Genomic DNA, 14,766 nt, shown 5'->3' on the forward strand with positions numbered 1-14,766 from the left:
ATTCCTAAGAGGAAAGTTCTGCTTCCCTTCGACACTTTCAGAGTGCACATCTGAATTATCATCGAGATAAGTTCACAATTATCCTCCACACATTTACATCGAGAACCACCTCATATTTGTCTCCAAAGTCATTGATCTGTAAAGAAAACTAAGTAAGTATCCATTAATAAACCATTAGTGAATGCCAAGAATTAGGTAAAAATAAACACTATAATAGCACATTTGAATATGTCCATAGTCTGACCATCAATTTACAACATGAAATTGTTGTCTTGTCATAGGAAACGGACTATTTTAAAAAGAACATTCTATCAAGATATTTCTGCTGCTTTCAAGTAGAATTAAATACAAGGAAAAAAAAATCATCTTGTTCCCTGTAGAGCTGAATAAAGTGTTTTCTCTCTTGATTGGACTCTGTCAACTCATCAAAAAAGTCCTGTGCAAAGGACATTAGCCATTGCAAGTTCACCCTTGTCAACATGTCACAAAAATACAAATGTGACACCAAAACTTCCATTAGAAATTTATGTAAAATGATTTACCCTATGAGTGGTATTATCAGGTGTGGTTATGAGTGAGCATGGTCCGAAAGTGTCTCCTTTGGTGTAAAAAGCTTTTTCTTCAAATCAGCAACACCCATTTCCATTCATACTTCCTGCCACGGTAGTGTCAGCACAGTGATGACTGATGCTTAATAGATGGTTAGACTACATACACTTAAGAGGAACCTGCAGTTTGTCTTGGGGTCAGGTAATGCTTTGGCGGTAAGGTCTTTGATTTACTTGAGACTGAAGGATTAAGTGAAATCAGTATGCTTAGGTATCCTTTCCTCCAAAATTAATTTTCATTCATTTTTTTTAAATCTAAAAATTTAAACCATTAAACACTCATCAAGTTGCTAATGTATAACCCCTTAAGAACAAATGATATCAATCTTTGAGGTAGATGATCACTTATAAGCACACTGTTGATTTAGTTATTGGTCTGTTAGTTAAAGATCAAAGGTTTTGTTCACTGAGAAATTTGTTCTGAAGTCCTGGGAATGAGAGATGAGGCATAGCTAAATTTCTCTGTAAGTTGTGAATTTTCATACTGTTGTATTTCCTATGACCATCAAGGACTCCCAGAGGAACTGAAGCTATCAATGAGTGGTTTTTCTTTGTTTTGGGTTTTTTTTTAAAGTGCAGAAGTGTATTTTGCTTTTACAAAAGACCCAAGTTTGGATCTCAGCACCTATATATACTGTGTAGCTCACAACTACTTGTAATTCCATTTCCAAAGGATCTGATGCTGTCTTTTAGACTGTGTGGCGACTACACTTAGGTGTGCACACTCATACAAAGACAAATGCATGAATGCCAGTGGTTCTCAACCTGTGAGTCTTATACAAGATAGTCTACATATCAGATATTTGCATTACAGTTTTTAACAGTAGCAAAATTACAGTTATGAATTAGTAGCAAAATGATTTTATGTTTGGGGATCAGCACAACATGAGGAACTGTATTAAAGAGTCACAGCATTAGGAAGGTTGAGAACCACTGATATTCATGGATCAGTGTCCTTTGTTTCTATATTAAAATTAATTTCTATAATTTTTAAGGGTAAGTAAAATTCTAATTCCCAGAATTGAACATACACTACAAATTTATTATTTCCCAGATTCTCTTAGATATGCTAATATATATGATATCAGGAAACAGTTCCCAGCCAATTGGTTTGGGAGACTTTGTATGATCATATCATCCTGAAATGAAAATACCCAGCAACAGAGGAAAGAAATCTGAGAAGGCTCGCACTTGTGTGGTCTAGCACTTACTCCAGTTAATTGAGCACTTTATCTATGATTTAGTTGTATGATTGACTTGAATAGTATTTCTCAACCCAGTAGGTCAGAGTCTTAGATGAACCTAGAGATGAAAATTAAATGTATTGTAGGGTGATGGCTAGAACTCAGAAGCAGCCATCAAAAAAATAATATTGGATAATTGTGTTAGTTGTCTAACATCACAGAACTTATGGAATGTCTCTATTTATTAAAGGGATTTATTGTAATGATTTATGTTCTATAGTCCAACTAACCCAACAGCTATGAATGGGAAGTCTAAGAATCTAATACTCAGTCCCACTAGGCAAGTTGTTTAAGCTGGTCTTCTGTATATGTAGGTTCTAACAGATGTGCTGGCAAGTAAGTGCAAGCAGCCAAACAACAGTGGATCTTCTTTCTTCCAATGCCCATATGTCGGCCACTAGCAGAAGGTGTGGCCCAGATTAAAGGTGTATACCACCACACCTAGAACTAAAACTTGCTTCATCCCAGGTTGACCTTGAATTCAGAGATCTCCTCGCCTCAGTCTCCTGGGATTAAAAGTGTGTACTACTTTCCCTGGGCCTAAGCTTTTCATGGCCACTATACCTCAAGATCTCCATGCCAAGATCCAGGTCAGAAACCAAGATCCAGGTCTTCCAGCCTCAAGATCTGGATCACAGATGTGCCCTCCATTTCTGGACTGTAGTTCATTCAAGATCTAGTCACATTGACAACTAGGAGTAGCCATCACAGTAATCAACACTAAAGATTCTAGCTCATAATGTATTAATGTTGTTTTATGGACTATAATAAATGTTTCATTTGTGGACGATGTTCATATTTGGGAAAATTATAAACTGAGTTTGTGGAAACGCTATATTATCTGCTTAGTTCTTTGCAGATCTAAAAATATCATACAAAACCAAATCTTATTTAGTTGTCAAAAAGATACATTACCAAAACCTGGCCTTCTTTATGTAAGGATTTTTTTCTGTATTGACTGTTTACTCTGCAGACATACCAAAAGTAGATTGGGCCACAGAAGCGTATGGAACTGTTGACCAGGAATAGTAAAAGACTTTGAGGCACACAAAGACTAGGATGTTTTGGAAGGCAAGTCTGTATCCAGAGGTGGCTGCTTGGACCTAAGATAGGTGAAGATACTGTGACAATTTACAACACAGTGTTTAGATTCTGTCAGGTACTTTGCTTGTGACTGGTGCACAGTGCAGAATGGGATGGTGTGAACATTGCTGGATCACATTTCTAAAATGCACATACTTAGTTTCTCATATGTTCACTGGGTGAAGTTAGACCTGAGGCGTAATAGCTAGGGACAGGTTTGCAAGCAACTCTCATTCAAGTACTTAACCAAGTATTCAAGCCCCTGTCATCGCTCCAGGAATTGTAGAAAAACTAACTTAAATGGTTACATGTGTTGACTGGTGGTACAATCAGTGCTGGCATAATTATAACTATAACAAACGTAACTACTAATGGTTTTTTTTCCATTATTAGCTTTAATTTTGTAATCAGTCAAATTAGAAATTGTTGGAGAAAGTCTTGGGTACACGAAGTTCTTTGCAATGGTAGGTGATGTAGAAATATTCATCGTTTATTTATAAGTCCCTCGATGTTTTTAAAGCTAAGCACTTTGTAGATTGTATAAGTACGATTTTGTGAAAGATGAACAGAGTGCTTTTGGAAACAGATTTGGAGGCACTTTGATGTTGTAATTGGCTAAGATGAATGGGCTCCTCTCATTCTTTTTGAGAGCAGGATAAAAAGCAGATGAAGCAAAGAAAGGCATTGAAATTCAGAAGCAGGCCTGTGAGATAACCTCAGCAAGTGAAAGTGCTTGCTATCCAATGGGGTCAGCTTGACAGTGTGAGTTCGGTCCCAGGAACCCTCAAAAGGTAGAAGGAGAGGACTGAACTCCATAAAGTTGTCCTCTGACGTCCACATATACAACCTGACACATGCTTGTGCATGTGTACGAATAATAAGTAAATATAAATTCAGAAACAAACAAATGCTTCTTGTAAATCTGGTAGGAGAGCTTGTTTCCATAACATTTTAAATTATATGTGGGATCTCTAAACACCTGGTGGAACGAAGTAGATTCTCCCTAATCTTGCTTTTGTCTGCTTGGAAGTCTTTGCAAGTGTTTTTGGTTTCCACTAGAGACGGTCATTACGTATATTGTCATCCGTTCTGTGGGGACAATAAGCCATCAATAAGACTACATCACTGTTAACAGTTTTCTAACCTGAAGGGTGAATCATCTGTCAGTTGCCTCTCTAAATTTAGTAGCATCCGCATGTAAGAGAAGGTCATGCAGTATCTGCCATTCACATAAGGTTAAGAAAATGCCTCCCCCACATTGAACCGTCCCTTGCTATAATTCACAGCCTCCTCACTCACGTCAATGATGTGGCGTCTCCAGCTCTTACTTTAGTAGTATGATGATGCCATTAAGCAGGGTACAGTTCTAACACCATATTTTTTTTTTCCTTGCAAAATTTGTGTTTATAGAAGGATATCAGACCCTCTTAAAAATATAGGTAGGGTTAAAAATGTCTATTGGGGAATTTAGTCAAAAACTATCATTCCTTGCAACAAAATACTCAGCAAACAGCATCTCATTGGCTTGACTTGCATGCTGTTGAACTAAAACTGCTGGCCACGTTCTCCTCTAGGCTCCCTTGAAGTTGTTATTAAAGGATCATTGAGTGATGTCTGAGTATGTGGTATCTCCTCCACCTGTTCCTCTCCTACTCTCTTCTAACTCACTTTTCTCACACTGCTGATCCCCATAGCAAATCACTCATTAGCTACCACCTAAAATTCAACCTGTATGTCGAAGACATTGGTTAACACTTGTCCTGAAATACAATTGCTTGAAAAGAGAATATGAAATTTTATGGAACATTCCATAAATGCTTTCCAAAAGCCAAGCAAATAAACAAAAACAATGTAATATAAAAACTGTTGTGTCAACAACATCTGTTAATTTTTTTTTCTTTTTTAAGAACAGTTATCAGTACAGAAAGGTACTGATTGGACCTCAAATTGTCCCTACCTTGATACTAATGCTTTCAGGTTTCCTCAAAGTGATAACTAACATGCATGCATTCTATCTGCAGGCAACAGTACAGACATCTGAAAGATGGCTGACGAGCGGAAAGATGAAGGAAAGGCACCGCACTGGACATCAGCCTCACTCACAGAGGCAGCTGCACACCCTCACTCTCCAGAGATGAAGGACCAGGGTGGGGCAGGGGAAGGGCTGAGCCGCAGCGCCAATGGATTTCCATACAGAGAGGAGGAGGAAGGCGCCTTTGGGGAGCACAGGTCACAGGGCACCTATTCAGATACCAAAGAGAACGGGATCAACGGAGAGCTGACCTCAGCTGACAGAGAAACAGCAGGTAACTGATGGTCACAAGGACACCTTTGTGCTTTGTAATAGGGTTACTCTGACAGTGAATTAATCTACAGCAGCTGGTCCTTTCACTCTGCAAGGACTGGATTCCAGTCAGGAGAAATAGGCACCCTGGTAAGCCAGCATCAAACACTGTGGCAGTTAGCTTGACTTCCCCCAACTTGCTTGCAGTCTTGATGTCCCCCAACCCCCGGTTCAATTTTTACCACCCTAATCTTTATAGGAAAAACACTCAGTATATGTATATTTTGCTATAAACTATCATCAGTATTTTTAACCTACTGGGGAAAACATCTCAATGTTTTCTTCTTATGAGAGACATTGGGCCTGACTGAGTTTAACAGATTGATTAGAAGCATATTTCTTGTTAGGGTAGAGAGAACTGTGAGCTCATCAGCCCTCCAAGGAAACAGGGGAGAAGGAAAGAAAAGAAAGGGGACATGAGCATGCATGTTTAGATATGGGGTCCCTTTCACAAGTCTCAGCTTTCCAAAGCACAATACACAGAGGCTAAAAGAAAAATTGTTATAGTGCTAATTCCCTTTATTTTATATTTATGGATATTCTGCCTGCATATATGTTTGTATGCCACATGCAGGCAGCACCTGTAGTAGCCAGAAGAAAACATTGGATTCCCTGAGACTAGAGTTACAGATGGTTGTGAGCCACCATGTGGGTTCTGGGTATAAAACCTGGGTTTTCTGGAAGAGCAACCAGTGCTCTAAAATACTGAGCCACCTCTCCAGCCCCAATACTACTATTAAGTACCTGTTTTAAACGTGCTAACATCGATAGCATCCTAGGTGACCCCAATAGTATAGAGCATTAATGACATAGAAAAACATTACTTTACAATATAGCATTATGCTCATCATTTCCCTTTTTTCTGTAATTCAGAATTTTATATATTTGAACTTACAGAAAATGGCTTATTTCTTCAAAAGACTGGACACACTACAAGTAGTAAAATAAAGCACTGCCCCTTCAAAGTCATCCCTTACTTATTTGAATGTTGGTTTCTGTACCCCAACAATTAGACTGTGATGCTTATTCGCTATGCACTCTGGTCAAAACACCTTACGTGTAAGGAATGGGGTTATAGTCAATGTTATACATACTTAGCATGCCTAAGGTTCTTGGTACAAATTATAAGTATGTATAGGTATCTGTGTATATATATTCATGTGTATATATTTATGGGTATGTAAATATGCATATATATGCATATTTGATTTTAATGGAAAGTAGTAGAGACATTTTAAATGACAGAAGAAAATAAAAATATGTAGTATAAATTTTTAAGACACACATTTAGTAGGTGGTATTTTCGAACATAGTGTTACATTTGTTTTCTTACAAAATCTGGTGCCTGGACTCTATAGATCAGAGGTTCTCATAGCATATGATCTCTATGTAAATTAAATTGGATACAAATCTAAGGGTATCAAGTGTGAAATGAGAAGTATGGAAAGGCAGAGTTTAAAAGAGCTTGTTTTTACTTAGGACAAATCTCCCCAAATGTGTCCTGGAGTGCCAAATCAATTCACAGGTAGGTAGCAATTCAAATGAAGTAGGGTAACTCAGCCTCTCTCAAACACTCCATAAACCATCAGCATGTGATAGTTCTATGTGTTTCAGCATTAGCACCTATTATATCTGTCTTAAAGATTGCATATCTTCTCTACCATACTGAATCGTCTGCAGTTGCTCTGATGTAGAATTTCCTGAGAATCAGAAAGGAGGCTAGCAGTACCTTGACTGACCCAGGAAATTAAGAAACTGTGTAGTGCTCCAAGAGGACATATATCTTATAAGAAATTATGATTGAAGGTGAAATAAAAATATGCTCGCCTTTTATGGTTCCAGTGAGGGTTATACAAATACAACAAAATGTATAAAGGCAGTATTGCAAGACAGTTATCTGCTAGTTTCCATCACTGTGGGTGGCAGTGGTATCAACACTCTGGAACAAGGACCATTTATGTATCTAGCTGAATACAATGTAACTTGCTGAGGATGGGATTCTACACTGAAAGGTCCTTGATAGAGGTATAAGGGATGAGGACAAGCTACAGCATCAGGGTTAGGGGAAAGGAAAGGGATAATGGCACAGACCAAGAATTCTTTGTATCCTGTGGACCCTGGCTTAACAGCTACAGTGTACAACAAAACGGGTGTTGGGCCAGTGGTTGAATGAATAGGCAAATGCAAAGACAGTCTTTTTCAAATCGATTTGAAAACTATACTTTTATCCCTTGATTTTGGAGGTCTTGGTTGTTGCTGTTGTTTGGGTTTTGGTTTGGTTTTTGAGAAGGGTATCACTCCGTAGTCCAGGCTGGCCTTGAACTCACTGTATAGTCCAGACTCTCCTTAAAGTCAAGATTATCCTCTTGCCTCAGCTTCCCAGGTGCTGGGAATGACAGGTACGAGCCACCATGCCTGGTTAGTTTTGTCTCTTGATGCTCAACACATGACCCTTATTGACTACCATGGAGCAATACAATGCACTATAATCTCAGTATATAGCAATGCTTGTTAAAGCCATGAACAACTTGTTTCATTTAATAGTCTATGTTTGGTGGTCTTAAAGAAGTATCTACAGCATCAGAAAGATCTGCTTGTCAGGTCAATGTGTCCTTGCCAGCTTCCTTGAGAAAATAAAATAAATTAAATCCAATGCACAGGTATTTCTTTCAAGTGATAGTGTCAGGAACATCCAGTGCTTTTTTGTGGAAGCATCTCAACATGTGTTAAATTAGCCTTTCTTATGTTACCTTGGAAAAGATGATTTCTAAGCATTCATATGTATGCTCACAGTGACAGAGGTGGTACATCCTCATCTGTGGGTTGCCATAGTGATGTTTTCAATCCAAACTATGGTGTGATTTTTAAACTAACTTCCTTCTAAAAATAACAGGCCAGTTATTGAATCCTTAAGATGTGCAAGTGTGGAAAACTCTAGAAAAAAAAATGTAAAACTGGTTTCCTTGTACTTACAAAGAATGCTCCAATGATGAGTTAACATGCAATTAGTTTCTCCCCAAGCAGTTTGGTAAAATGATAACTGTTGTCCTTGATGATTTATAGAAAATGTGTGTTACAAATCATCACCTGTATAAGCAAATTCTCTTAAATCTCAAATATGGCATTTTTTAAATGCTGTGCTTTGAAGGTGGGTATCTGATGGGAACTAGCATTATATTTGGAGGTGACTATTTCAAATAGGACCAAGGAGCTCATTCTTTCTTGTTTGCTTGCTTGCTTGCCTGCTTGCTTGCTTGCTTGCTTGCTTACATACATACACTGCAACAGTATATCATATTTCTTCCATAAAGAATAATCCTCAAAAACCAAACTGTTTACATAGAGTACTCCTCAGGGGGGAGGAGGTCCTCAGCTGTGTTTGAGGTGACCACAAAACTCCTAGTTGACTCAGAACATTTCTTCTCCTTTCCTCTTGGCTATGGTTGTCTCTTTGTTTCCAGAAGTTATTTTCCCTGAGCTCATTTGTCATCCATCTCCATAAACGTGTTTACATGGTCAAGGATGGAACCATCATATCTTCCCAAGACTGGGCCTCCTTTGGCCTGGTGTCCTACCTTCCCTCTCTCTTACCCGTTGGATGTTCATTTTCATTTATGATCTTTGAGACATTTGAAAGGTTCACATCCACAGTCAACTTGATTTCATTCTGTGCACTGAGACCAAGATTGGGGAACAGGATATGTTAGAAGGCAATAGTATTTCAATCATAGACTTTGTATTTGTTAGCTGTTTTCTCCTGCCACTCAATGTAAAGGCAAGGCCACAGAAAGATGGCTGGGCTTTTTTCTTTTTACTAAAGTGCCATTTTTAAAGCTATGTCTTGGAAGCATGTAAATACATGTGAAGCTATTCAGAAGCAAGTCACTAAACCAACGGTTAGGCGGCAGCTGCTTCTTCTTCTTCTTCTTCTTCTTCTTCTTCTTCTTCTTCTTCTTCTTCTTCTTCTTCTTCTTCTTCTTCTTCTTCTTCTTCTTTAAAATTGTTTTTTAAAGCATAACTGAGAAGAACATTAGCTTGAAATAATCTGTTCTTTTCATTTGCACTTTATTTAAGAAAGCAAGAGAAATATATTTTGGCCCCTCACAGAATTTCTAATCAGAGTGACAATTAGGCACCTCATCTATAAGTTTCTGATCCAGGAGCTAGGATCAAAGTTATGAGAATTCATATAAAATTAGCCTGAGGTTACTTGGAAAAGGGCAGAAGGCTTGATTTGTGTCTATAAAATCAATAAATCTTTGTATCTAAAAATGTAAAACACTTTGATCAGAACATCATTATAGGAAGTGGAAGTGTTTAAAGTTACCTTTAAGGTGGCCTTTTAAGGCTGTGGAGACAGTTTCCATACTCGGTGTGCTCGTGACTTGGCTAAGTCACTGGTTGTCACGTCATTTGATGTCCTGTTGTCGATGGCATTGAATTTCATCCTTGCTGAGTACAGTTATGAAATCACCTTAATATAATGTAAATGCCAATGGCAAAAGCCAGATCTGCGAAGAATGTATTAATTCTGTATTCCTCACATTTGTTGAATACCATTCTCTCTCTAGAGAGAGAGAAGTCTCTGATCTCTTTGTTCCTCATGGGATGCTTGCAAAACTGGAGTCTGTTCTCCTTATCTGCTCATCCACTGCTAAAGACAACTGTGAGTTAAACGAATTTGAAAGAAATTGTGTTTGGACAGAATAATAGTGTTTTCCTGCCAGTCACTGTTTCTTACTTAATGCAGTATATCAATTATTTACATAGAATTTGTACACTGTATCCATAATATAAACAGTCTAGAGATGATTTAAGACATATGTGCAGATTGCAGAGGCCTTATGCAAACGTTATGAGATTTTACATAAGTATTCGAACAGCAGATTTTGATATTATAGGGATCCTGAAAACTTCCCTCCACCTCTCCCTACCCTCCAACACAAGGACCTGGAAGGACAACTGGAACCCCTCGAAACTTGGTTTCATACTGAATTGTCTTTTCTCCAAGAAGAGACATAATTTTTGTGTATACTTTATCATTTACTTACATTCTAAACAGGCTGCCGACCAGCAAGGCTTTCAAGATTCCTTTAGATTAGAGGTTTTATTGTTTTGTTTTGTCTGTTTGTTTGTTACCTGAAAGAATTAATCTTGTAATATCAGCCTTTGTCCATCTAGAAGACTAGCTTTCCATCTTCCTTGGGTGTAGTCATCCCCTGAGACCATGTACTACAGGGTCCAAGCTCCTTACTCTGTAGAAGAGAGTTCCTCTCTTGCCCCTCTGCAGCTGCCATCTATGGCAGGCAAAGTGTACATGTCTGTTGCAGAACTTATATTCACACTCCTGGATCATGGCATAAAATCATAGCGTGATTCTCAGTTTCCTCCAAAGCGGAGATTGAAGGGGGGCCGACAAGAAAAAGATATTTATAGTTGTCAAAGTATGCAAGATTTTTAAGAGCAGACTTGAGTGACTTCAGCTGTTCTCAGGCATGGGGTTTGAACACTAATAGGAGAAAACAAGTCCCCAGATGAAGTGGCTCTTTTTTGCGTATCACTTGGGGTAAAATAAAAAAATAAAAATGGAAAGACATTTCTTTACCTGACACCCAACCATTCTCCACAATCCCGTTTTTCTTTCCCTGGAACATCTATATTTTCAGCTGTATTTTCCAGGTCTACACCCTACCCAGGAGGTGATATAGCCTTCTGTCCATTTTAACATCCCCATAATTCAAGCAGCCCCATGACAGACCCAGACCCATAAAATTATTGTTGCAGAGACTGTATATTGAAGCTGGAAAGCACATCATAGGAGCAGAGGTCGGCATCGCTCATATGCAAGCAGCAAAGAGCTCTAACCTTTCTGTTCTTCCTTGTCAACCTTAGGGAACTGAAACCTGCTTTTTGTTACCCTCTTACTCTACCTTCAATTCTAAATTGAGATCCCCTTTAAAATACAACCTACTGTATATGCTACATTAATGTACGCAGAGCAAAATAGCTCAGCGCCATTTCTCCAGCAAAATGACTAAAGCTATCCACATAGGCCCCTGAGGCAAATAAACAAGCAGGCCTAACAATACAAGAGGTTGCAGATTTTCTTCTTGTTGTTGCCATGCCAACCACTCATTGCTCTGGCTGCCATTTCCCTGAGCTCCGCAGAGAGAGGCGTGTGCAGAGCAGTTACTTAGCATTCCAGGGTGGATCTGCAGGAAAACACACAGGCTTGCTGCAAAGCGTCCGGCCTGGCAGCACCGGTGGATGAGACCAGAAAATGGGAATCTTTTCAATCCTTTCCTCATGAAGGTTAGGCATCTGGGCTAGAAAGAATGAGAGAGATGTGGATTTTTTTTTAATTAAGGCACTTCTACGAGGTTTGTATCTGTGGCGATTGCTTTGTCCTGCATGGTTTCTACCAGATGAAACGGGTGTGGGTGTGCACTTCTGTCATACTGTGCAGCTTGTTGTGTTGATGCCTACTGGATCTGAGCCTATCAGGGCCAGCTTCCATGGACAGTGCCATGCAGAATGATGTCTCTTGCTCCTAGGAAGGTATATGGGCTTGTAGATACCCCAGCTAGAACTGTCTATGCTTTACACAATAGAGGAAGCAATGAACACCAAGTAAAGTTTTTCATCTAAATATAGATTCATTTGATGGTTCGTCGATCATTTTTGCTTCTCAGTTGAAGTCACAGCAGGGTGACATTGTCTTAAACCAGTAATTCTGAATCAAAATATTGGAAAAAAAAATGTTTTCTCGAGACTGTTCCTATTAAACCCAATGACTCAATATATTGTAGGATCGTTTTGGAATTTTAAATGCCTACAAACTTTTGAATTGAGATCAGCAAAGTTTTGTCTCATAGGACATAATGTAATACTCTAAAATGCTGATTGGTGTGCGCACAGTTGATCTTGTTGTGTTCTTGATCTAGTGGGACCATCTCATTTGTCTTGGTTCTATTAAGTAACAGAACCACATCAGAATCGATATGTTAAAAAGTATTTCGTCAGTCCCTTTGGCTGATTGACACTTAAAAAACCATTCTACTAGATTTGAGTTATTACCAAGTCCATTGTGCTAAAAGCAATTTGTGCCAATTTGGTGTGTGTGTGTATGTGTGTGTGTGTAATTAAATGTAGATATAATTTAATTATATTTTATGATTTTCAAACTTTCTCCTATATTTTCTAATATCTTACCTTTTTCCCTCACTTCTAATTTGCTGTTATATTTTCTCATGATGATTTCTTTCATTGCTTTCCAATCTCTGAGGGTTAGAAACAATCTCCATTTAGAGAAAAATTCTCACCAGCATATAAAATCTTTTTACTTAAAATGAATATGAGAAAATAATCAGCAAAGAGAGAGACTGTTTTGAGATTTAGTTCTACTTCTTGGCAAAGCCTTGATTTCATTAATATTATCAAGGACTTTTTGATGTTCACTCTAGTTTTACTTCTACATATTCTTTCCTTACAAAACAAAAAAGAAGAAAGAATAGAGGGGGGGTGAGAGGGAGGAGGGAGGGAGGAAGGGAGAGAGAGAGAGAAATGTGGTTTTAATTTTAACAATAATTTTCAGGTATCTTGAGAATATATGTGTAATCGAGCAATAATGTATCATTTGAATTGTATAGTAATATGTGTACATATCCATGCATCTATAAATATATAGACTAGTTGACAATAATGCTAGTTTATATCAGAAAAGTATCTGGCACTGAATGGCAAGAGCTTGGGCTTTGAGCTTGCTTTTGTTGCAGTTCCTGAGTAGCTAGGTAGTAAACACCTCCCCCACCATCTTCCACCTGCTCCTTAGATACACTGAAATTCTGCTTTGCTGTGGAGAGCCTTTCTCCCTCCCTCCCTGGACCCTCATGCTTCATTGCTCCTTAGCATGTTACATAGAGCACTTGCACCTGCTCTCGGGGGAATATGGAAATTCATATCAAGAACAGATGAATAGAACAACTGGTGCTGCCTTACAAACCCCCGGTGCTTTCAGTCTTATCTGACCAGGCATTGTAAATCCTGGGAGACAAGCTGAACCACATGCTACCCGCTCACCATGCAGCAGCTCGTGGCAAGTGAGTCACACTGTTCAGCTACACTCATAAAAAATACAGTTCTTACCTAGCTAAGATGCTGAGCTGAAGCAGAGAGAGAGAGAGAGAGAGAGAGAGACAGAGAGAGAGAGACAGAGAGAGAAGCATGTGCGTTGGGTTCTTCCTCAGCTTTTTAACAGCTATACAAATGCTAGGTGTTTACCATAATACAAATATGAAAGTAACGTGTCTGTTTTTAAAATTTGTTGTAAAAAAAAAAAAAAAAAAAACCTCAAATTTTCACAGAGCCTTGTACTTAGATAAGGAGGAAGAATAAAAATTCCAGGAGAATGCATTTATAGTAGAACAGACTTAACATCAGATTTGAGTCTAAATTGGAAGTACAGATCAAGACTGTATTAGCAAAAGAGGACCTCCTTCCTTTAAGGGTTGGTTCCCCAGCCTCAGTCTTCTGACTAGACTGAAAACCTTCTTTTTGTATCACTGTTACATTGTATCCAGCCAAACTGCGAGGGTTTTATTCTAGAGCAGTATTGTAAGACACAATGGGGAAACCTTTGAGAAGGGTCTTGGGAGTCTATCAGCCAGGGCAGGGAGCTGCTGTGATCTCTGGTAACACTTTCCTGAACACCTGCAGGGACTGTGCTTCTGGGTTGCTAAGAGCATCCTTCTACTGGGGTTACTTATTAACCAGTTCTTATTCCAAGACTGTAAATGCCTGGAAGCTGTGCTTTGCTTTTCTCCCTTCCTTTGACATATATCACTCTATCTAGTTCCTGGTATAGATACTATTAAATATTTTTGATTAATCCAGGTAGAGGTTGAGAATCTATACATGAAGTTAAAGGGGGAAATCACATAGACAAATTAGTGCTACAAAAAGAAAACTGCAGTGTGAGCGATGCATTTGTAAGACTGAATTGGAACGATGGACTGGGAATGTAGGAACAAACTGAGAATCTGTGAGGGGAAGCTGGATTCATGTAAAGAGAAGAGAGCTGTTGGTGGCAGTAGAAGTATTTGAAAGGGATCTCTCTTGCATTCCAGTGACGAAAGTGTTAGCCGACTTGACTTTCTCTAGTGAGGGTTGGAGGACTGGGAATAACAAAAATATTAAACACATCTAATCAGATGACTCACGAATTGGAAATAATGTTGATTTAAAATTAAGATCAATAAGCTTTGAGAAACATAACCATCTAACAATTGAGAATCCTACAGATGCTGACTGCTTTTTTTATCCTTGCAAAATTAAACTCAATGTAACACTGGCCTAGATTGAGAAAAATTTCCTCATAATAGCTTGATATTGGAACACAGACCTGTTTATGGGGTGTGTGTGTGTTTATGGTGTGTGTGTGTATGTGTGTGTGAGTGTGTGAGTGTGTGTGTGTGTGTGTGTGTGTGTG

The 14,766-nt window shown here is 38.6% G+C and overlaps 1 protein-coding gene across 10 annotated transcripts in view; it reads left to right on the forward strand.

Annotated features, from left to right (window-relative positions):
- Map2 (microtubule associated protein 2) overlaps window positions 1-14,766 on the forward strand; it is a 252,376-nt gene that overhangs the window by 184,638 nt on the left and 52,972 nt on the right. For 9 of the 10 annotated variants that reach the window (XM_029538732.1, XM_029538734.1, XM_029538735.1 and 6 more), the window contains one exon: window positions 4,957-5,241. In XM_029538732.1, coding sequence (XP_029394592.1) covers window positions 4,980-5,241 — 262 coding nt within the window. In that variant the 5' untranslated portion in view covers window positions 4,957-4,979. Of the gene's footprint in view, window positions 1-4,956; window positions 5,242-11,478; window positions 11,660-14,766 lie in introns of those variants that run through there. The other variant, XM_029538738.1, reaches the window with a different exon arrangement.

This window comes from Mus pahari, chromosome 5 (genome assembly GCF_900095145.1).
Source record: "Mus pahari chromosome 5, PAHARI_EIJ_v1.1, whole genome shotgun sequence".
Classification (NCBI taxonomy): domain Eukaryota; kingdom Metazoa; phylum Chordata; class Mammalia; order Rodentia; family Muridae; genus Mus; species Mus pahari.